The sequence below is a fragment of the Brassica oleracea genome, chromosome C2, assembly GCF_000695525.1.
Source record: "Brassica oleracea var. oleracea cultivar TO1000 chromosome C2, BOL, whole genome shotgun sequence".
Lineage (NCBI taxonomy): Eukaryota > Viridiplantae > Streptophyta > Magnoliopsida > Brassicales > Brassicaceae > Brassica > Brassica oleracea.
In genome coordinates, this window is record NC_027749.1 from 19,634,555 (window position 1) to 19,659,672 (window position 25,118).

Genomic DNA, 25,118 nt, shown 5'->3' on the forward strand with positions numbered 1-25,118 from the left:
TTTCTATATACTGAACATTCATTGTAGTCAACAAATTATAATTCCTTAGTCAAAGTTATACAATCATACGTATCTATGTATCAAGTATTAAATGTAGTATCTTTATAAATAAAGTTGACATATCTGTCTTCTCAGCCGTCCATATTACTTTGGAGAGGAGGGTTTTTTCGCCACGTGCCACTCTTAAACACAAGCTGAAATTACGTTTTGTTCCCAATGTTTGTACTGGGCTTTCTGATTGCCGATGGGCTTTGTAAACAAATTTTTTTTTATTGCAGATGGACTTAAACAAAATGGAAAAAGACGTTAATACTTAGGTTTCCTCCTCCTCTGGTTCCTCTTCTTCTTCTTACGGACTAAACTTTCGAGATGCCTTTCACCTCCCCGTAACGTCTAAAATGACCTCTTCCATCCCACAGTAACATGCTGAAGGTTATAAGGTGCGACGATGGCCACCACAACTCAAACGAGATCGAGAAGAATAGTTTGTTCTAACAACCATTACTGTACATCCGGGACGATCAGCAATTAGTATCAAACGCAGAAGAATGAATCAAAATTCAGATCGTAAGAAACAATTATAAAGTCCAAGAGATCTAGACATTTGATATACCTCCGGTTTAGTTTTCATATGTTGACAGGATTCAATCAAGATGGCGGATTACGGACTCCAAGGCGGAGAGGAGTTTCGGAGGAGGCGGAGCAGAAGCTCCGTAGTGATTACATGTCGTCGTATTTTGTGAAGTTGAGGCCATTGGATTTTAATCCTAACCAAAGCTGTAACTTTCTCAGCCTTCCTTCACCCTAATTCGGCATTGGGTAATGAAGCGATGCAAGTTGCGCTAGCAGTGTGTTTCAAAGAGTCCGGCTAGGCAAGGCGGTTGTTGATTCCGTTGAGAATGCAGTATTGTTTATCGGATCCATGGCAATACTTTTTGTTTGTGTTGTTAGGATTGTTGCACACGTGATGAACTTATTCACATATGGAAGCGATGAAGCAGAAGTTCTTGCACATGAGGAGCAGCGAATTCAGGTGAAATAACATGGAAGAGCTCCATAGAGTTGTCTATGATCAAGTCTTTCTTCTCATTCTTTGACTTGTCAGGTACCGTTTCTTTTATCACTTATCATGTACCTTCTTCCTGTAAAAATATCAATCTAAAGTTGCAGAGAACTTGTCCATGTTGGTACCTGTTGTGTATTCTTTATGTTTGGATTTTTTTCAGATAGCTTCTGCTTATCTACCATCTTGCGAGAAACATGGATTACGCTTATCAGAACTGTTGTTCTGTTGGCAGCCAGATAAAGAAAATCAGTTGCTTATTTAAGTTACACATATTACCATTCTCTATTGTTGCTTTAAATCTTAAGATCTTGTCTGAAGGCTTCACATGGTTATTACGTTTCTCCTGATGCAGAGTCTAGAGATTTGCCATCTATATGAATTTAGTAATGCCAGCTCTAAACTTATAACAGTATTGACACACTTGTGTTTTCTTATCTCAAAAGTTGCTGAAAAAACAGATTCCATCTGAAATAAGTTATGATACTTAGATCTCTGAAGTGCATCACTGAAAACATGTGGAAGAAGGGTCAGGGATTTTCCGGCTTCAGCAAGCCCGGGCCGAGCACTGTCTAAAAGTGATGGTTGTCAAAAGCTGTTTTATTATGTTGGAAAATCAGTGTCCAATAAAAATCTCAAGGTATATATTCACCAAGTCATACTCCAAACATATTTTCTTATGTATTTGCCCTTTTTAGTTCATACTTTAACATGCAGCAATAGGAGGGTCTGGTGGAGTTGCTGGGTTTAGAATCACAAATCTCTGGCAATCTTGATTTTCTTTACAAGTATTAGTCATCGATCTCTTCTGCGATAATGATTTTTGGTTCTGTAATCACATACGAGCTCACTTTTTTCCTTTCATTTGGCTGCTTAGACTTGATGTAACTTATGATTCTAATGATTTAAATTCCCGTCAGCTTATAACACCACCTTTATGTTATTTAACGATGACCATTAACAAAACAAACAACCGCCAACTACACTCACCTTCACTGACGGTCTTGAGAACACACACATCAACAAGATTCCAACTTCTACAAAACTCTTATCGCATTCAGCTACAAACTATTGCTCTGTTCCTTATCTCTTATAAATCTTGCATTACAGTTTATAAAGGAAAAGAAAGCCTGAGATTGGTCACGGTTCAAGAAATATTTAATAGGGAATTATTTTTTATTATTATATTAGTAATTATTTGTAATTAATAATTATTTATATTGGTATTACATAAAATAATAAAGTGTTATATTTTTTAGCAAAATAATAATAATAATAAAGTGTATAATTTAAAATCACAAAAAATAATTTTATTTGTATGATAAATATATATCTGTAGTATTTTTGGCACAAATATATATAATTTTTTTTTTGATTAATACATATTCTAAGAAATATTATGCTAAACAAGTGTATAATTTTTCACAATATTAGATGTGACATCATGATGGACAAAACCAGTATTTTGACCTTATATATTTACAACAATAATTATATGTAATTGAGAGCACTATAATTTTAATTTTGTATCTAAGTTAAAACAATAAGAGTTCATTGATATATATACTGAGTTGACTTTTCTTATAAGAGCAAAAAGGTTAATGAAAAATTAGTCAACAGAGTTTTAAAAATATAAAATTAGCCAACAAATAATAATTTAGTGACAATACATAATATAATTCAATAATATAAAAATTCCAATAATAAAAGAAACTTTTATAAAAACAAAAGGGTGGAAAATTTATTTATGATATTGTCTTTTTAGTTTCATCAAGTTTAAATAGTTAACAAGAAAATGATTCAACCAAGAACCAAAAATTAACATATAATCATAACAAAAAAAAAATAAAAAAATTCAAAGTTGAGAAAATAAAATATGTTATAATAAATAAAACAAAAATATAACACACAAAATAAATGTGATTTCTTAAAAAAAAATCAAGCATAAATTTAATATTTATATAAATAGTACATATTTGCAGAGTCTAAACGGAAAACCGCATTATAAATTTTTTTGACAAGAAACACATAAATTATAAATAAAAGTAGATGACTTAACAGAAAATATATTAAAGACTAATCCATAAAAAAAAGAACATAGCTCTATTAAACCATCTTAACAACCTCATTAGGAAATTTAACTTTACTCAACGAAATAAAGTTAAATATTTTACCATCAAACAATTTCAATAGAAAGAAGTCATGAAAAATAAACAAGAATAATGATACATACATAATTTATAAAATACCAATTCAAAATTGTGATGCTCTCTTACAAATCCACACTAAATATAAATATTTATAGATAATCTTGATAAAAAATTAAAAATCTAACGTAAGCAAACAGTCAATTCATCACAAACTATTGATTCAATAAATCAAACGATTCTGAAATAAATGGTCCTTTAAACAAAATGTTACAGGAAGCCAAAAAAAAATCGATAACTTAAACTCACCTTACGCTGCTTACAACTTTGAACTCACACAAACAACCAAAGAATGTATAACGAACTACTTCTTTCTTATGAGTTCTCTCATTAGACAATTAGTCACAGCCACTTATTATATTCTACTTTGAATTAAGCAACTTTAAAACATAATAATACACTACGGTCGATAACCAATATCAAATTGATCAAAAAAATATCATTTTCTTTCAACATATTTTTATTTTCATATTTTGAGCATATTTTCTTTAATAAGACCATAAATAAATTGTAAATTCATGTGAAAATAAATCATATGAACCCGGCGCGTAGCGCCGGAATACCACTAGTATATAATAAAGTGAATTCTTTTATTGCTAAGTCCTCATTAGAAATAAAGGAATTTATTTTTCTGCTAGTCAAACTAATATTTTTTATTACCTTAATAAACCCAAAAGAGAAAAGCATTTATATATACTGAACGAATTCTTTTATTGCTAAGTCCTCATTAGAAATAAAGGAATTTATTTTTCTGCTAGTCAAACTAATATTTTTTATCACCTTAATAAACCCAAAAGAGAAAAGCATTTCTATATACTGAACATTCATTGTAGTCAACAGATTATAATTCCTTAGTCAAAGTTATACAGTCATAACTCATACGTATCTATGTACTAACTACCATTTCCATGTTCCAAAAACATTATATAAGAATCTGAACAATCATGTAAAAGTTATGCAAGCTTTACTTATCTACAAACTCAAATTATAAAGTAATAGGCAAAAGACATGGCAGCATCAAAAACAACCATCTTTATTGTTTTAATCATTTGTTCTCAATGTTAACTCCGTTCTTATATATTTTCTTATATGTATATTAAATAGAATTAATAGACCGACAAAACTAAGATATTTCAATATTTCAATTAATAGGCACATTATTAGTGAGTGTCTCTGGACAAGCCAAAGGATCTTCATGCTCGACATCAACTGATTGCGAGTTGCTGTGTTTTGGAGAAAAAGGGAGAGTACGTCAGGAATGTGTGCACGGAAAGTGCAGTTGTTTGGAGCAAAAAACCGAAACAGAACTGGCCAAGACCATAAGTTGCAAAACGGACCCTGATTGTCCCGATTCAGGATGCCCTGAAACCTATTTTTACCTATGTATTCGTGGAAAATGTACTTGTATAACAAAATAAGTTAATTGATTGAAATAATAAACTGTGACTCCTACCATATATATATATATACATAGTCTGTGCCTAGGGACCACACATGTGATGAACGAGTGTTTCATGATGCTCGTTTGAACCAAACTCCCCCGAACCAACCAATCGTAGGTCCCTGAAGATTTAAATGATGCCAAGTATCAGCTAAGGGAGAACGGAGCCTAATTCTTCCACCATGAGCGCGAAGGCGACAAACAGTCCTTTATAACTCAAAGGTCCACCAGTGATATATGGTGTTTTTGACATCATTATATATATGTTTCCAAAGGTTTTTCAGTCTTCTGCCGAGTCTGTCTAGATCATACAAACCACGTGGTGTGTTAAGTGGGGAGAGAGAATTTGGAAAAATAACTCAAAAAATTAGTCTTGGTAAAATCCGGCATTCTCTACTATGTGGCATGTTTAAAATATATATATATATATATATATATATATATATATATACATTTAGTAGTTATTTTCTTTTCACATATATAGTTTTGATTAAATAAAATCTTTTTTCTAAAAGTATATGGGGTCTAGCTTGATTCTAATGTTATCCAGTGCGAGTTAGAGACGCAACAAGTCAAGAGCCTTTAGTGTAGTATTATCAACTCTCAAGTAGTATATTTTTAGCATTTTATCATTGCAACTCTTGGTTGGTTTTTAGCATATTACCAAATGGATTGTTAACTTAAGGGGCTGTTATTGAATCTAGTAATTCAAAGAATTGAAACTGTTGTAATTTGAATTTGGGTGCAAAAATATCCACGTTTCAGAATACATGCTTTCTGGCGGTTTTAATTAAGAATCATAAAAAATATTAAAAGAGAAGCTCTAACATGTCTGCAGATTACCGAATGAGAACATAACAATTACTATCAACAATTAAACATAATAGAAACACCCAAGCATGTTAGAATTTGTCCGGGTCTTCTTTTATACGGGTTTGGATTATTTTATGATTAGTTACATCGTAGGAGACCCGTAAAGAGAAAGCATATTTGAAGTCATTCAAAATTCAAATAAGAAGTGTCGGATTTGTTTACTCATGTTTTCCATACAAATTACACAAATTTCATTGAAACTGACTTTTAATAAAATCCAATGGATAGTGAAGAACATATAATTTTAATTCATTTCAAATTACATATATCTACCAAATACTCCCTCCGTTTTTTTAATATAAGCCGTTTTAGAATTGTGCACATAGATTAAAAAATCATTAATTTTTTATATTTTCCAAACAAAAACATCATTAATTATTTACCTAACCACAAATCAACTAATAATAAAATAGAAGGTATATTATCTTTAGTCATATAACATTAAGTGTTAATAAATTTTACATAGAAAACCGAAAACGTCATATAATTTGGAACATAAATTTTTTTCCAAAACTACTTGTATAAAAAAATGGAAGGAATACTCAATCCAATAATATTATATTTCACTTTAGATTTGAAGTCCCATTAAATTCCACTGACTTCATTAATTTAAGAGTGAATTGGTTAAAAACCATAAAGAATACATTAATTAGGAAAATGTGTACAACAACGAAAGATGAAGTTAGAATGTAGCAATAGAAAAAGAGAAATTACCATTAGAACTTCAGGAAAGTTTTCCAGCATGTAGAAATATACGTTAAGCACTGACATACAAATACAGCTTTAAATATCATGGCAGCTACAAAATATCTAAACAGATTTAATGCATTAAATGCAGTTGAAATAGTGAAATTCTAGGTTGGACATTTAGAATATAAATAATAATCTTTATCCTGCATGGATTGATATTGGTCCATCAGAAAGAAGGTTAGCCATTTGTACCTTTTCGGGTGGTCGAAATAGCTCGCTTTGGTCGGGTTTCATAATACTACGACCAACTCCAAATCCAACACGAACATGGGACTTCTAGCTTGACTAGGATGCTCCTCATAGTCATTAGGTTGAATAAAATTACCTTGACAAACCCATTTGTAGCCGGATCCATCCTTGTCCATTTGTAATTTTTAAGGGCTTTGATCGAACAGTCCGGATAAAGAGATGAGCCGGTTAGGATAATATCACTCATATTTTATCTAAGGTTTAAACTGTATACCTTCTTATTTTAAACATCTTTCATTTGTAACGTAGAGTTTCCTTTAAAGCAACTCTCTCTTTATCTTTATTCTAGTATTACCTTCCATCACGGAGGATTAGGATCAAATCATGGATCAATATTTCAGTGTCATCTATATTATATGATTACAAAAATATAATATTTATCAACATAACAACATAAATTATTATTTTGTCACATATTTTCTAAACATGGATAACACATTAGCACATAAACTTAAATACAATGTATAAAAGTACAGATTTCATAGAGCGTGATTAATCTATAAATTTATGTAAAATGTGATTAAATATCTTAAATGAATATTTGTCTGCACACACGTATTCATATTTAAATAATATATCTGCAGAAAATTTAATATGATTAGTAAAGTTAACAAACCTTAAATAATATATACATATATACTTAGAAAATACAAATCAACCGTACTCTCATTTTTATGATTCTCTTTTAAGTTGTTTTTCTATCATGTTTTGCTTCACAAAAGCTTTTTCAAAAAAGATTTTTTCATAAAAGCTTGAATTGTAGATCTTTCTTATATAAAAAAATGTTTATAAAGCTGATTTTCATCTATTTAAATAGTTTTAAATATCATAATTATAAATGTAAATGCGTCTCTGAAAAAAAACCTTGATTTTCCATTATGCTATAAAAATAAAGCTACAAAATAGAAGTATAATCTGATAAAATCTTAAAGTTAACTTATTCAGAAGGAATGATGTAGAATTATTTTCAGAAAAAGAGAAGGATGCAGAATAAAGATCTTTCCCATACATAAAACTAAAAAAAAAAAAAAAACCCGACGTTGGTGGTCGAGTGGCGTGAGGCGGCTCGTAATGGTCCTAAGGGCCGCGAGTTCGAATCTCCCCCTCAGATTAACTCCTACGCCGGACCACCCGGACCCACCCTGCTACTTTTGGGATGGAAATGACGTGTCTGCTGCGGGCCTCGAGGGATGTTTGGGCCCCGGCCTGGGACCCTCGGTTAACAAAAAAAAAAAAAAAAAAAAAAAAACTAAAAAAAAACGTACAAAAAGATGGAATGATAAAGAAGAAGAGGAGAGTAAAATTATATAAAACTAAAAATTGTTTAAATAATATATATGAGATGAAACCGTTGATATATAGAACGTGACATGATGATAGATACAGAAAAAAAAAAGATTAAATGTTTTCAGTAACGATAAAATGAAGCAATGGTTTGTTTTTTTTTCATACTTTCTTCGTTGTTAGTGATTTCTCTTCTAAAACATTAATGTTTCCTCAAGTTTTGTCAATGATTCATCTTCTTTCACATATGTTTTCTCTATCTATGGCATATATGTAACATAATATTTTAAAATATAGTCGATAAAAACAGACGGAAAATGAATCTATAAATTTTTATGTTATTTTTTAAAAGACTTGTAGTTGCACTAAAACTTGGAGTTGATTACTCAGATTTTCCATCACTAATAATAACGATGAAGCACTTACTTCTTCCTTTTGATAACATGAATACGTGATATGGCTCTTGGGGTTTGATACTTCGGTAACAAATTAAAAAAAAAACATTTTGGTTATAGATAAAACGTAGAAAAGAAAACCACTACATGTGGAAATTATATAGGAGAAAAAAGAAAACAGTTTGATGATAATAAAAAAATAACGTCGGATTAAAATTAAGAGAAAAGTTAGAAATTTGGATAGTTGAAAATTTGGATTGCATTAAAATAGAAAATGAAATAAAAAAAGAATTTGCACTCCCTATACACAATAATTTGCAAAAATGGAACTTCTACTGTTTATTTTTCATAATGCTACTGATGCCCCTACTTATCCTAACATACACCTATAAACTCATTGTATTTATTTTTATTTAAATCATTTTCATATCAGTTGCTCTTAAAAGAAAAGATGCCTATGGTTTTGGGCGACAAGATAGACGATTGTCAGATCCAAAACTTTTGACGGCGCTTCACGACAAAACCATCGTAACTTTATCTCCTACGCAAGGAAGACTACCCCACACTTCTTGCTAGGTTTTGTAAGGTTATAGCTGCTATAATAACTCGATTTCTAGCGTTTTGCTACGTTCTTTTCACTCTTGCCAAGAATTAGATCTTTTGTATTTCAAGCAACCCTCACGTTTATCTTTGAAATCCACAGCTAAGCTGGTGGTGTCTGCCCTTTTTCGAAACAATGAGTTCACAATCCAACCTAATCCGCCAAGGAGGGAATCCTGCCGAGACAAGACGCCATCTGGACCCAACGGAGGAGGACGAGATCATCCGTATCCCAGCATGCGATCTTACTGCGGCGTTTGAAAGCTTCAAAAGAACCCTAATTGGAAGAGTTCTACACAGAGGAGGCAGAAGTGTTGAAGCGATGATTGCCCTTCTCCCGAGAGCTCGTATCTGGAATGTGGAAGGGAGAGCTCGTGGAGTTAATCTGGGCAATGGACGTTTCCGTTTTGATTTTGATAAGTAGGAAGATCTTAACATGGTGTTGAACGAGAGGCCATGTCATTTCAACCACTGGATTTTTGCTCTGGAACGTTGGGAACCATCAACAAGTGAAAATTTCCCCAACACGATCCCCTTCTGGATCAAGATCACTAGGGTCCCAGTCTACTTCTGGAATGATGATACTTTCAGTGCGATTGCAAAAGCTCTGGGAAAATTTTGGATATTGATGCAAAGAATGCTCGTATTCAAGTCTCCATCGATGCTGATAGACCTCTTAAGTTAGAGGCAAGGATTGAATTCCCTAATGGAGATTTTGGAAAAGTATACATGACGTACGAAGGTCTCAACCGACACTGCTTTGGGTGTAAGCGTATATCTCATGATATATACTCTTGCTTGGACTTATCTCCGGAAGAGCGAGAACAGAAGATAAAAGAATTTCAGGAGCTCAATGCAACAGGATCACAGTCTCTCGCTTACCAGGCACTGACTGGACCGGTAGGGAACTTCAGAGGCAACATACCTAATAATAAGAGACCTCGTTCCCCCAATGGTGAAGTATCCCAAAGATCACCAACATAGGCGGGATTTCCTGGACAATCCAGAGGTGAAAAGTGACATAAGGAATCAGAAAGTTACTGGACTGCGAAAGCCAATTCGGGCCGTGATGCTCCTCCAAAATCGATGGAGAGAAGAAGAATGGAAGGAGATGAGCGATACCCACACCATCAGGGAAAAACTACTGTTTGGAACCGGCTTGATGATCGGCCTGATGGAAGGGACAGAAGGAAACCAGTGGTCTACAATTCTCGGCCGAGGCAGACTTCGATGGAACGCCAGGAACGCCAGAGAGAACGCGAGCCGTATAGACCAAGGGAGCGACATTACTCTCATCAGTCACAAGCTTCCCAACAAGCTTGGAGACCACAGACGCAGAGAAAGGAAGGTAAAAGCTGCAGCCCCTCCAGAACGGTTACAAACCCGAAATATCAAAGTGTTCCTACCCCTGAGAAAGCAGACTCGCAACAAACCATATCAGGAGGGTTACAAGTGCGTAACGGTCCGGATGGATATGGTACAGGAGTTCTCGTGGTACACAAGAATGAGACTTCGGAAAGACTGAGACGCCTCAAAGGAAAAGCAATTATGCGTGAAGATCTATCTGCTAAATCTCCAAGCTCGGCCTTCCATCAAACTCCACATGCGATTCTTACTAGAGACAGAGGTGCCGTTGTAATCAAGGAGGGAGGAATTCGCTCGTCCCCACATGCTCCCAGGTCTGTACCATCTCCTCTGAAACTTAGGGATGAAACGGAGGAACCTAGCCTAGACCTAGACAATTTGATGAATTCGAACCACATAGATGATATGGTCCTCAAGAAGCGGAGGTTGACAAGCTTGCAGATGAGTTTGGTGACGTAGAATGGATGAGGATATGGTCCAAAACGATGATCTTCTAATTGACAAGCCTGGCTATGACGCGGAGATTATTGATGCTATATCACAACTTTCTCCAGCAAATGCTGTGTACAAAGAAAATGGTGAAACTACAGGAGCGGAGAAGGAACCACAACCTACCACCATGAACCAAATGAAGAACAAAAGCGCCGGTTCATCTAAGATCCCACAAGCAAGTTCAGGCCAAAGTAGGGCGGGCGGTACAAGGGAGGAAAAAAAGAAAAGCTACCAAAGTTCGGAACTGAACGGAGTTCAAGTATCAAAGAAACTCAATGCGTTAAGAGGACGCCCATCCCCGAGGAAGAGAGGCTCGGGTAATGGAAAAAAACTTAGCTCTCTTGCTGTCCCTCGTAATGAGGTGTTTACATCTGCTAAAAGTACGATGTTGTCTTGTGTTTCAGGTTCGGTGGGGTCCCAGAAACCACCCTGTAAGAAGATATGAATACAATTTCCTGGAACTGTCAAGGGGCCGGAGCCTATTTGACTAAGCAACATCTCCGGGAGTTACATCGCTTTTTCGCACCTTCTTTTCTTTTTCTTTCTGAAACAAAAAAATCTCGTTCTTTTTTGCAAGACTTTCAAGTTTCTTTATGTTATAATAAATTGTTTACCGTGGAACCGGAAGGTTGAAGCGGTGGACTAGCACTTTTTTATATGGATTCTTATGATGTGTCGATTCTCTATATCGATAAACGTATGATTGATATTGCAGCTACTATAGAGGGACACAGAGTCTTTATGACATTTGCGTATGGTGATCCGGTCGTTGAGTGCCGAGACTATGTATGGGAAAGATTGACCCATATGAGCTCTTCTAGAACTGGTGCATGGCTAATGAGTGGAGATTTTAATGAGATTATCGGAAACCATGAGAAGAAAGGAGGAAGAAAAAAGCCTGAGACATCTTTCCTGGATTTCAAATCCATGCTAGCTGATTGTGGAATGGTTGAGTTCCCTTATAAGGGTAATCCGATGTCATGGATGGGATACAGAAGTACCGGTAAAGTCCAATGTCGTTTAGACCGCACTATAGGCAATGAAGAATGGCACCATTTTTTTCCCACACCAATGTGGAGTATCTTAAGCTATGGGGTTCTGACCATCGTCCTATTCTAACTCGAGTCCAATCAAGATCAATAAGACTCCGTAGAAGCTTCAAGTTTGATAGGCGATGGCTCGATAAGGACGGACTAAAGGAAGCCATTGAAGCGGGATGGGGACCAGAAGAAGCCGGGGGAAACCGCACTCTCCATATCAAGTTATGCGATGTGCGTCGGGCAATGTCAAGATGGAAAAGATCTAACCCCTCCAATATGCAAAAAAGATTGAAATCATCAAGGAACAGCTAGAGAAAGCCCAAACCGATGATACCGTCACGACTGAAGAGCTTCTGAATCTTAAATGGAATCTCTGTACTGCTTTCAGGGAAGAGGAATTATACTGGAGATAGAAGAGCCGTGCTTTGTGGTTAAAAGATGGAGATAGAAATACGAAGTTCTTTCATGCTATCACTAAACAAAGACGAGCCCGCAACCGCATCACAAAACTGAAAAAAGCCAGGCGGTGGTTGGGCAGAAAGTGAAGAAAGCATTGAAAAGGTTGCCGCCGAATACTTTCAAAATCTTTTTACCTCCTTAGGGACAGGTGATTTTGAGGAAGCCCTCCGGTACATTACCGTGAAAGTCACTCCATCCATGAATGAGGCTTTAACATGTATCCCAACGGATGGAGAAATTAAGGAAGCCATCGACAACATTAACCCCGACAAGGCGCCGGGCCCAGATGGTATGACAAGCCTGTTCTACCATCGGTTTTGGGAGGTTACGGCAAAAGAAATAATAGTGATGGTTAGAAATTTCTTTGACTCAAGTGCCTTTGACCCACGGCTAAACCAGACGAACATTTGCTTGATTCCCAAGACAGAGAGGCCGAGTGATATGGCAGAATTCCGGCCCATTAGTCTCTGCAATGTCAGCTATAAGATTATCCCTAAAATCCTATGTTCTCAGCTGAAAAAACTCCTCCCGAAGCTGATTTCAGAGACCCAATCCACTTTTGTGGCGAAACGACTGATAACAGATAACATTCTGTTGGCGCAAGAAGCATTCCATGCCTTGCGTACTAATCCAATGTGTAAGGCGAAATTTGTGGCGATTAAGACAGACATGAGTAAAGCCTACGACCGGGTTGAATGGAACTTCCTTGAAGCACTTTTATTGAAAATGGGCTTTGCTGAGACATGTGTCTCCTGGATACGGTGGTGTGTCTCCTCGGTTTCATATCAAATTCTACTAAATGGTGAACCAAAGGGCAATATACAACCATCTCGAGGGTTACGCCAAGGAGATCCCTTGTCACCTTTTCTTTTTATCCTATTGACTGAAGTGCTTATCTCACAGCTGAAAGGTGCAGAGGAAGAGGGAAGGATAACAAGTTTAAAAATCGCTAGAGCTAGCCCAGCAGTATCACATCTTCTTTCGCAGATGACAGTCTTTTTTTTCTATAAAGCCGATGTCCAGAAATGTGCTGAGCTGATGAGAATCATTACTGTGTATGGAAGGGCTTCGGGGAAGCAATTAAACCCCGGTAAATCATCAATTTTGTGTGGCAGCAAAGTGGGTCAAGATATTAAAAGAGCTATTAAACAAACTCTAGGCATTCAAAAGGAAGGTGGTATGAGAATGTATTTAGGGTTACCCGAGAAAATATGTGGATCCAAACGGCAAGTCTTTGCTTTCATCAGGGACCGTATAAATGCTCGGATCAATTCCTGGTCGCCAAGACTTTTATAAAAAGGAGGTAAAGAAGTTCTTTTAAAATCAGCAGCCCAAGCCCTGCCTACTTACGTAATGTCATGCTTTCTCCTACCAAAAGAGATACTAAACAAGCTTCAAGGTGCAATAGCGAAGTTTTGGTGGAGTACGAAAGCTAATAATAGAGGACTTCACTGGATAGCATGGGAGAAAATATGCTTGCCATTCGATAAAGGGGGTTTAGGCTTCAGATCTCCACGATTTTAATCTGGCCTTATTAGCCAAGCAACTATGGAGGCTTCTGCATCATCCAAATTCCTTACTTGCCCGCGTCCTGAAAGGAAGATATTTCAGGCACTCTAACCCTATGGAGGTCAAATCGTCAAACTCCCCATCCTACGGATGGAGAAGTATTCTTGCTGCACAAGACTTCCTCCGCGAAGGACTGCAGAACACGATAGGGTCGGGATTTAGCACACGCGTATGGCTAGACCCGTGGATCCCAACGTCCCCGGCAAGATCGGCCATAGACGCTAGCGTGTATCGTGACAAAGATCTATTGGTTAGTTATCTCATTGATGAGACTTCAAAACAATGGAGAACTGATATACTTGAGGCGCTAATAGACCAAGGAGACATCCCGTTGATACGGAGTTTACGTCCAAGTTACATAGGCAAAGAATATGGTATCTGTTGGATCTTTACGAAATCAGGTCTTTATACCGTCAAGTCGGGGTATGAGCCGATCTCCTTGCTAAAGGAGCTCGTCTTCAAAATTCTATTATATCCCATGTAAACTCTTTGATTCCGACGTGGCTAGCCTCACAAGCTAACCTCTTCGTCCTGAATTAATAAAACATGGTGTTTGCCGTAAAAAAAAAAATCTGTTGCTCTTAGGGAAGAAATAATCACGCATAATATAGCGAGAAATGGAGAGAGAATGAGTCCCCATCTCCGAGACAAGCTTCTTTCATCTCTCTCTCACCATAAGAAAAGACAAAAAAAAAAAAAAAAAGAAAGTTTCATTCATAAGTAGAATCTCTATCTCTCTCCCGCTAAATTTCTTAAAAGTCTCAACTCCCCTGCTATTATGGCCGCAATTACTGTTTACCTCACCGTTTCTAGACCAAGAGATTCTGTTGTTCTCCGTCACAATCGTCAAGGTCCATTGTCCTCTGTTGCCAACAGCTCCGTCAGCTTCACTTACTCCCAATTCTCCTCCGTCAGAAACTCTAACCTCACTGCTTTCTCTCACTACAAAAACAGAATCTAGCCATGAATGATTAGATTTAATAGCTATCAGACATGAGGGCTCTTCTTGATTTTGTTTTCTTGATAAAGTTTTGATTTTTTGTGGGTTTTTGTGATTCTTTGGACTCTGATCCTGTCTGTCTTTTGATGTAAAAGTTTCATCCTTGGTGTCTTGTTTTTTTCATTGTCAAGGTTTTTCTTGATTTTGTTTTCTTGATAAAGTTTTGATTTTGTGGCTTTTTTTTTGTCCATTGATGTAAAAGCTCGATACTTTCGTATAGGCCTGGGCAAAATAACCGGAACCGAAGAACCAAACCGGAACCGAACGGAAATACCCGAAACCGGTCCAATACCCTCAAATATCCGAATATCCGGATAGTTTTATCTGAAATATCCAAAGTAATCCGAAATATCCAAATTTTTTATCTAAATCATCCTAATTATTTGATATTTTACCCTAAATAACCGATATTTTATCCAAATTATCCGAACTACCCGAACTATCCGAACCCGAACCGGATCCAAATGAGAACCGAACTTTTTCCGGATATTTTCCGGTTCCTACATTTACTATCCGAACCGAACCCGAAACTATCCGAACCGAACCGAACCGAAAATAGGTCAAGTACTAAATGGATCTTCTAGCCCCTATCCGAACTACCCGAAACCCGAAATACCCGAACCGAACCGATACCCGAAATGCCCAGGCCTACTTTCGGAGGTTGTCACTGCTGCTCTTCTTCTTCTTCACCATCATCATTATCATCAAATTGTTAGCACCTTCTTCTTCCTCCGTTAATGCTTCTGCTGCTACTTTGTTGCAATGGTAATTACCTGTCGTTTTGATAACCGGATCTTGATGTTCCACAAGTGACAGATTTTATTTGATTATTGAGGGCTTTGTCCCGCTCCATCTCATTTAATTAATCCACTTGACGCCTCCTAATCTACTTATGGATGTCAGAGTTGATGGTCGAGCATCTTCATGTCTGTCATGAATGAGTATATCTGCTGATGTGCCGGAACTTAGAATAACAGTGCTAGAGATCTCTCCACTGAAAGCGGCCGAGAATAGACAAATCGCTTGTGTTAAGAAACACACAAGACAATTCTGAGTGGTGCCCTGATTCTTTGGACATTGTGGGTTTTATTTCTGAGTGGTGCCCTGATTTTATTCGCTATTCTATTTTCACTTTCTTTAACAAAGTAACTAGCTGTTTTCTTGCACCATGTGCAGTAAGAAATTTTTTAAATCTAACTTATATTTAAAAATAAAATTTATTAAATATTATAGATTTTACTATTTTCTTACTAATATTTAATATATATATTTGATATATATTAAATCAATTTGTATAAAACTAATAAAAATGATATAAAATTGTATAATTATAAAAAAAATTAGTCTAAACAATATTTATAAAATTTGTAGATATATAAGAAACTAATGATCTTACGATTAGATATTTAATTTTTTTTAAATTGTAGAAATTTTTGAAAGCTTTGGTAATACAAATTGTATAATTATACAAAATTAATAATATTTCAAAATTTGAAATGTTATATATGAATACATTTATTTTATAGATGATGTATGAGCTATTAAAATATTTAAAAAAGTTTACAAAAAAGAAATATCAATATTAAATATAATATATGAATTATTACTATATTCTAATAAGTTTGCCAAAAATATAAATCAACATTAAATAAAATTATCCATGTCATATTTTTCGGAAGTCATGTCATCAATTTCAATAGTCATGTCATATTTGTTTTGTGAAATTGATTGTAGAGATGACATGTGACAAAATCACTTCGCAAATATAGTTCTAGGGGATTTTGTGAAATAACCGGTTAACATGCAAATTTTTATCATGTGTCGTGATTTGTTAGAGAGTTAATTTTAGGAAAAATGTTACTTAGCTACTTAAAGTATCGGTCTCCACATAGCTGACCATGCAAAGTAAAGAAATACACACTCAACTACACGAAATATATGTTATACATACTAACATCCTTGAACTTTATGTTGTTATGTAGCCAACATCATTAGCTTAAGTTAATTAGTCAGAAATCGCCACGTGGACGTCAGAGATGGTAAATTTTTATAGAGTTAATTTTATGCTTAGCCGAACATGCAAATTTTTATCATGTGTTCTGATTTGTTAGAGAGTTAATTTTATGCTTAGCCGAACATGCAAATTTTATTATATGTATTGTGATTTTTTTAGAGAGTTAATTTTATACTTGGCCGAACATGTAATTTTTTTTCATGTGTTGTGATTTGGTAAAGAGTTAAATTTTATGTTTAGTCGAACATATCATTTTTTCATACAACAATAATCCATACACCATATACAAGTCGATTAGTCACTAATGTAATCACACATAACTATACTTTAAATTTAGTTTCGATGCAAAATAGCAACCATCAACTGATCAAATAGCCGTAAATATAAAATTATATACAACTAACATGTAAAGTATCCAGATAATCAGTTTATAATGATACTAAACTTAAAATGGCCCAGATAAGTGAAAAATATAACCATGAAACATACAACTCATGTTATGTACGATCCATAAATGATTTAGATTAACCACTCATGGCTAATTATCATATTATCCTTGCATTGCATGACGATGTGGATCTCCATTGAGAGAGCGAGTTGAACCAGAGATTGTGGTGTTGATAAAAAGAATTTTTATTGAGTGATTGTGTCTGATAGATCTCATGATGGTTGAACGAAGGAGAGGAAGAATAAGAGAAAAAAATGGAAAAAGAAGATGATTTCGATGGAGAGAGAGAATAAAAAAATATTTTAAATAAAATCATCATTACATCTATGTCACCCTCACATGTTTCTCACTTCCCTATTTCTTGAATCGATTAACACGGGCAACAAAGTCATTTCATGTTCTTATTGAATTGAGCTTTGTCAATTTTCCATTCTTTCAAATTATCAACTTATTTGCTATTTTCCGTGGCAATCGCTCAGTTTTTTTTTTAATTAATTTTTTTTGTAAAGCTTTGTCAAATGTCAGAATATGATTGGTAATATGATTTTTGCTTTAGTATATAAATGATAAATCAATAGGTCTTTTTATTTTTTGAAAACAAACTTAAATCTCTTTCTTTTATTTTTCTATTTTGAATAAAGCTCTTCAATGAGCTATTCGGGTTTTATGTTTGTTTTCAAATTTCACTAAGATCACTTGAGCATAAATAAGTCCACATTGCATTTGCTCACATATAGTGATTCTCAATAAATCATGCTTCTACTCTCAACCATTACTAATTAACTAGATTTTCAATACGCACTACACGCAAGTTTATTTTAATAATTTCAAAATAATATATATATAAATATACATGGTTTATATACATTTTCTACGAAATTGTATTCACATTATGCTTTATTTTTCTATTTAAAATTTTATACAATTATATCTTTTAAATAACTAATATTTACATATCTTTTTGTTTGTATATGTAAACATGTAAATGTATTTATAATGTGGTTATATTAGTCTTTATTTGTTTTTAAAAATATATAGATTGTTTGATGCGTCTTAACTAATACTATACTGTTATAAATATTTTATTATAATTTTTATCTATGTTTTTATTTGAATGACATAAAAGATAATCCTTATGCACAATGTCAAATTTTTCGTTGTGTTTACCAAATCTTACAAGGAAATATGATTATTATATACTTAAGCTTAAGACTTGTAGTTCCTCAATCACATGTTCATGTGGAGATGAGGGTACTTTCTCAGTTGCATTAAACCAACCTTTGCATTAAACTAATATTTTAATACTTCTATTTAATTATTTTAAATACATATCTAATATTATAATATTTAGGTTTAGTTTTGTTTCATGATAACTATTTTGACGAAATTTAAATAATATTAAATTTTTTTGTTAGTTATAAGAAAAGAGGAAATAAATAAATAGAATTTAAAACTAACATTAAGTAATATTTTATTTATTAAAATTAAAATATATAAAATCAAAAATATTAGATATATCTTTTCGTTGATCTAGTTAGAATTTAAATTAATCGCGGGATATAATGTTTTTAGTAGTTCACATATCTTTTAATATTTTATCTATTTTGGAGGGCGTCTCTGTATATATGGATGATCATCAGTTTGCATGGATTTTATGGTACATTTGGAAGGGGGGTAATAATCAGGTTTTTAGCAATATTGATGTTTATCCTAGAGATACCTTGAAATTGGCATAGACTGGATCTTTATTATGGGCTGAGGCTCAGGCCTCAGCCACAAGTGGATCAACCCAACTGCGAGATATATAAGAAATAAGCTTACCTTCAATTCCGGGCCGTTGGTGTTTTATAGATTGATCATGGAAAGAGCAAGATTTATTCTCGGGACAGGGCTGGTACATCACGCTACTAGGTTTTGAGTGACTAATGGGAGCAAGGAACACGAGAGCAAGTCTTTCACCTTTACACTCAAAGATAGAAGTCCTCATATTGGCAATGGAAAGTATAAGTAACTTACGTCAATACCATGTTACTTTTGCGATTGATTGTATTCAACTGGTGGAGATGGTTTCTGCACTAGAGGAATGACCGGCCTTTGAGAATTATTTTGACCACATCAGGATTCTTCAAGGAAGTTTGACTCACTCAGAGATCATTCATATTCTCCGAACGCTGAATACTAAGGCGGACAGCTAGGCACGGATTGCAAGGAAACAAACGTCTTTCGTTGTTCATATGGATGTAAAATTACTAGTTTAGTTTGCGGGGGTCTTCATAGAGTCTGTTCAAGTTGACGACAAAAAACATTGTTAGAAGTTTGTCACAATTTTATTTTTTCTATTTTATTGACTAATAGTTTTAGATAATATAATTTTCATTCACAAATGTATAATGAATATACTCCATTTTTGTCGCAGAGACTATATTGCAATGTCCATATTATTTTAATATTATTAGAATATTTGGTGAACCTATTTAAAGTTTTTATGTTTTCATATATTCATTAATTTTGCAAATATTTTTATTTGATAAACTTGTGTGAGATTATTTTTAATTGTATATGTTTTGTTGATTGCTTTAACAAATTTTTATAAGTAAAGTTTTATAAGTATGGATCCTATAAATTTTACTGGTGAATTACATTAGAGACTTCTGAATATCACCATGTACTTTGCTTTATTGTTAACGACCTCGTCTTAAAAATATTGTAGATCATAAAAATCTTTAGGTTTATTTCAAAAACTCCTATTTGATTAGTTTCATGAAGATTTGGAGTATAATTTTCTAAACAAAATGTTGTAAATAGGTATATTAATTCATTTGATTTATAAAAGGGAAATTGCCACAAATACCACATTCATAGTACCACTTTTTATGTTTACACTAACTATTTTTACCCTCATTATTAATGAACGGTAAAAGACACTTATATCTCTAGGGTTAACTAATCTAGATCTAGGATTTAGAGTTGAGGGGTGGGGTACGGTTTTTGGAATGTGAAATTTAAGATTCTAATAAATATATAAATAAATACTTTAAAAAATATTAAAAAAATTTAAAAATAGTTTCAAACATAATTTTCGATTTTCAAAAAGAAATTTTCAAGAAAAAAAATATTTGAAAAAAAAAATAAAAAAAAAAAATTACAAAAAAGTTTGAATTTGAAAAAGTATAATTCGAAAACATAAAAAAAGAGAAATTCCCTACGATAGCCATTTTTAAGTTTTTGTCACAAAAAATAGTCCTCAATGAAGAAAATGACCAAAATAAATTTTATTAAAAGGTAAAAATGTATTTTTTCCCTAGGGTTAACTAATTTAGACTTAGTGTTTAGAGTAAAGGAGATGGTTTTTGGGGATAGTGTTTCAATTTTTTTTAAAAAAATTAAAAATTTCAAAATAAAAAAAAGCTATTTTGGTCATTTTTTTTCTTGAGAGCTATTTTTGTGACAAAAACTTAAAATAGACTATTTGAGAGAGTTGCGCCCAAATTTTGTTTTTTTATTTATTTAAATAATGATTTATTATATATATAGAAAACAAGGGTATAAGAGTCTTTTGCCACTTAATGAAGAATGTATTTTTGAAAATATCTCTTTAGTGGTGGTAAAGATGAAAAATGGTACCATGAAAGTGGTAAATATGAATTTTTTCCTTCATAAAAGGAAGTTTGAAAATACATAGATAAATGAGAGTTAACAATATGTGTCTTAAATTAGTGAATTAAATTAGTAAATTGCATTTTTTTTATCATCATTTATCTATAGTAAAACTTTGTATACTTACTGTAACTCAAAGAATGAATTGTATGAGTAAAAAAGGGATCAAAATCAACCATTAGTTTAAAAAAAAAAATTGTGTAACTGATTACAAATTTAGATTATTTTTAAAGCCAATACCTATATAACTCAATTCATTCTTACTGTAACTCAAAGAATGAATTGTCTGAGTAAAAAAGGGATCAAAATCAACCATTAGTTTTTTTAAAAAAAATTGTGTAACTGATTATAAATTTAGATTATTTTTAAAGCTAATACCTATATAACTAATAAAATTTTAAATACTAAATTTTAGTTTGATTTTTTTATTTATTTGATTAGGTTAACTATTTTGATATTAATTTTCAATTTTATTTGATGTATATGCTATTTGTATGTCTTGACATAGTTTATGCATAATTTTCATCAATATTAATTATGTTCATTTTTTGAAAAAAGTAGCATATTTATCGAGTTAGTTTTTTAGTTTATTTTTTTTTGTTTATATTAATCGATATTTTAATTTTATTTTAATAGATTGTTTTTGTAGAAATTTAAGAATTCTAAACATATTAAACAATGATTCTGATTTGGCATATTTTTAAAAGTTTTTAATTAGTACTTATTATACAGCTCTTGTTAAACTCTTTTATATTTTAATAGCATATAGCCCTTCTAAAAAAAAGATTGTGGACATAATTTTATTTTTTCTTGTTAAACTCTTTTATATTAAGTTCAATATGTCAGTATAAATACCAATCTAACTTTTAAGATAATTTTCCATTTTTAATTTAATATTTTGTATCTTTGCATTGAGTATATTTTTACATACATGAATATTAGATTTTTGTTTTTTTTAAAACTTGATTTGTATTAAAAACAGTTTTTTTTTTCTTAGGTAACAGTTATATTTATTTCCAAATAATTATTTTATATATCAAATAATAAAAATATATGGATATTCAATGGTTTACGGAATTGACTTATATAATATGTTATTTGTGAATATTTTCAATACCAAATAACATAAACTTTAAAATTACATAAATTTATATATAGTATATGTTATTTTAAATTTTATATATCATATAATTTAAACTTTGAAAAGTGCAAATTTTTACTTTATAATTTTCTAAAAGTTTCCAAATTCTACTTAATAATTAATATTTGTTGGTTATTTTTATGTTATTTTTAAATTTAACTTCTTAAATTGATTTGTATTTGATTTTGATATAAACAATTTTGGTAATATCGACATTTCTAGAAATAGAAAAATAATAATAATTTGGCATATTTTTATTAAATAACATGTGAACATTCTCAATAACTTATAACAACAAGTTATATGTGATTTGTGAGTATTTCAATAACATATAACCTAAAATTTTAAAATCAACGGATTTAAATTTATACAATTTTAATTGCTTAAATGTCTTGAATTTTTTTTTTTATGTTAAATTAAGAAAATGTTATAAATATTAAGTTAATTTATATAATATTTTTACTTTTTTAACTTACCTTATTTGATATTGATTTAAATTTTATTGTTGGGAAGTCTTTCAATTTTTATTTGATAATTATATTTGCTTTTTGTTTTTATGTTAATTTTAAAAAGTCATTTTTACATTAAATAACTGATATTTTTTTTTCTACTTTTGTAAGTTTGACTTTTAAATTTATATTTAATTTTGAAATAAACAGTTTTTGCTAATATTGATTTTTGTAGAAATAACAAACTAAAATAATTTTTGTAACGTCTTGCATTTTTTATTTTATTTATTTTACCTTGAAAATATAATATATATATATATATATTAATTTAATCTATATAATTTTTTACTTTTGTTAAGTTACCTTAGTTGATATTGATTTCTATTTTTGTTTGAAAGTCTTCCAGTTTTTTGTTTAATAATTGTCTTTGTTAACTATTTTTATTTTAATTTAAAAAAAAAAATCAGTTTCACGTTAAGTAACTTATATATTATCCTTTTTCCTTTTTAACTTTAACTTTTATATCAGTGTATGTTTTATTTTGAAATAAATAGTTTTTGGTAATATTGACATTTTTAGAAATTGCAAATTAAAAAAAAATGATTTGGCATATTTTTGGTGATTTAAAATAACATACGGAAAGTTTTCAATAGTTTATGACATGAACTTAATTATATTTAGTTTATGTTATTTTTGAATATTTTTAATTGCACATAACCTAAAATTTGAAAAATCACGTATTTTAAATTTATATAATTAATAAATGTTTGAAAGTGTTACATTTTTTTAAAAATTTCAAAAATACTGTATATACGAAGTGAATCTATATAATTGATATCACTCAAATTACCCTATAAGTGAAAGGTCGAGTTGCGGTACTTAGGTATCGAATTCACAGAGAGATAATGCACACAATAGATCTACTAGTTATGTGGTTAAGCTAGGAAAATATGTTTAAATGTAAATATCATGGTTGTGAACAAGTAATTGTTCAGTTGATTGATTGGGGTTTTAATACAAATATGAAAAACGTTAGACTTATAGTTTCTATTCAGACAATCATGGTTATAGAGATATATATACTAAGCATATAATGGATATTCTAGAACTCAAACAATAAGAATAGTCGATCAACTTCCATATTTTTAGACTATCTATCGCCGGATCTAAGACCTCAACTGTCGCTTGTTGGTCCTGGGAAAGTGTCAATCGATACCAACAACGGGTTATCGATCGATACACCTTTTAACTCGTCGATCGATGTAACTAATGAGTTGTCGATCAATGAACCTTCCAGGGAGCGTTACACACAGGTTTGACGTGTTCACTAGGTTTAATTAAATCAGCTTCCGCTTATTTCTAGCAATCCTAGCACATTCTAAACTAATTCAGACATAGAACCAAGGTTCTGCTTGCGCCCTAATATATATAGGCAATGTCCTAGTTAGCTACTCTAGAACACAGACATTGAGAACAGTTTAATTGATGGATATCGTAATACTTAGCAATTCTATATTTTGGGATAATCTCTCATGAATATATGAACCCTAAATCTAACAAGGAGAACTACTCAGGTATAGTTAAGCAATCCATCACAAAGAAATATGAAAACTGCATAGATTGAATAGAGTAGAAAACTGGAGTTTCAATCACAAATCTCTGAATGAGTTCTTGGATCTTCTCTTCAAGCCTAAGACTCTAAGTATTTTGTTGTATGAAAGTAAGAAAGCGTGTGTCGCTACAATAATGGAAGAGTACATAATTATTAGGTTAAAACTCATAAGGGTAATCTGGTAATCCTTGTGGGACTTTGGCTTAAAGTCGGCTGAAACCAATATGGCATCTGCGCGCTTCGCCGTTGATCGACAACGCAGAGTGTGTGTCGATCGATTATCATCCTCGATCATCTATCGCTAGGCTAGTCGATGGCCAGCTACAGGTCTACTATGGATATATTAATATGGATATATTAATATTTTATATAAATAATAAATTAATATAATGATGTGTCATAATACGATTGGTATTTTAAATCCTACGTGGCCTACTCAATAGATTATAGCCTTTATATAGTTTGATTTTTACATGGTCATGAGCACGAGCGCATGATGTGGAGGCCTTTTTAATGGCGGGAATCAAATTCATCCTGCTGCAGCTTGTTTCATAAGGCGAATTGGGAACTAAGACGATCCAGACAGAAGCTGTGATAAGCAAATGGTTATTTCAACAGGTTCATTAACAAAAAGCCAGTGGGGACTTGAGTTGAAGGTGTGTAATAACCATTAGCTTCTTAGTGGTATTCAGTTTTCGATCATGTTTAGAATTGTTTTCCTAACGGTTTACAAACGAACCGGATTGGTTTGCACATACAAAAAACATCAACACACTTTCTGTTTCTGTTACAGCAACTATCCCTTTTTAAAAAAGTCACAAGATACTACTACACATAACCATACCATAAGCAGTTGAGCCTTACATAAGTGGAGGAAACAATCTCGGAAGTCCGTGAGCTTCCGGCCACGATGATAACTCTGGAACAAGAGGAAAAGTTGCCTCATAAGTTTTGTAATACCGTTCAAACACTACAAGAAAACAGCGATATTCTGACGGACATTCCGACGG

The 25,118-nt window shown here is 32.5% G+C and overlaps 1 protein-coding gene and 2 long non-coding RNA genes across 3 annotated transcripts in view; 2 read left to right on the forward strand and 1 right to left on the reverse strand.

The window, feature by feature from the left end:
* Positions 1-478: 478 nt before the first annotated feature.
* LOC106326190 lies at positions 479-1,312 on the forward strand. Its single transcript, XR_001267169.1, has 3 exons — positions 479-567; positions 642-1,105; positions 1,227-1,312. It is a non-coding gene; the product is annotated as an uncharacterized LOC106326190 (long non-coding RNA).
* Positions 1,313-4,225: 2,913 nt separating this feature from the next.
* LOC106326512 lies at positions 4,226-4,735 on the forward strand. Its single transcript, XR_001267253.1, has 2 exons — positions 4,226-4,330; positions 4,423-4,735. It is a non-coding gene; the product is annotated as an uncharacterized LOC106326512 (long non-coding RNA).
* A 20,233-nt stretch (positions 4,736-24,968) lies between these two features.
* LOC106323646 overlaps positions 24,969-25,118 on the reverse strand; it is a 4,093-nt gene continuing 3,943 nt past the window's right edge. Inside the window, exon 3 of the mRNA XM_013761735.1 lies at positions 24,969-25,027. Coding sequence (XP_013617189.1) covers positions 24,969-25,027 — 59 coding nt within the window. The remainder of the gene's footprint in view (positions 25,028-25,118) is intronic.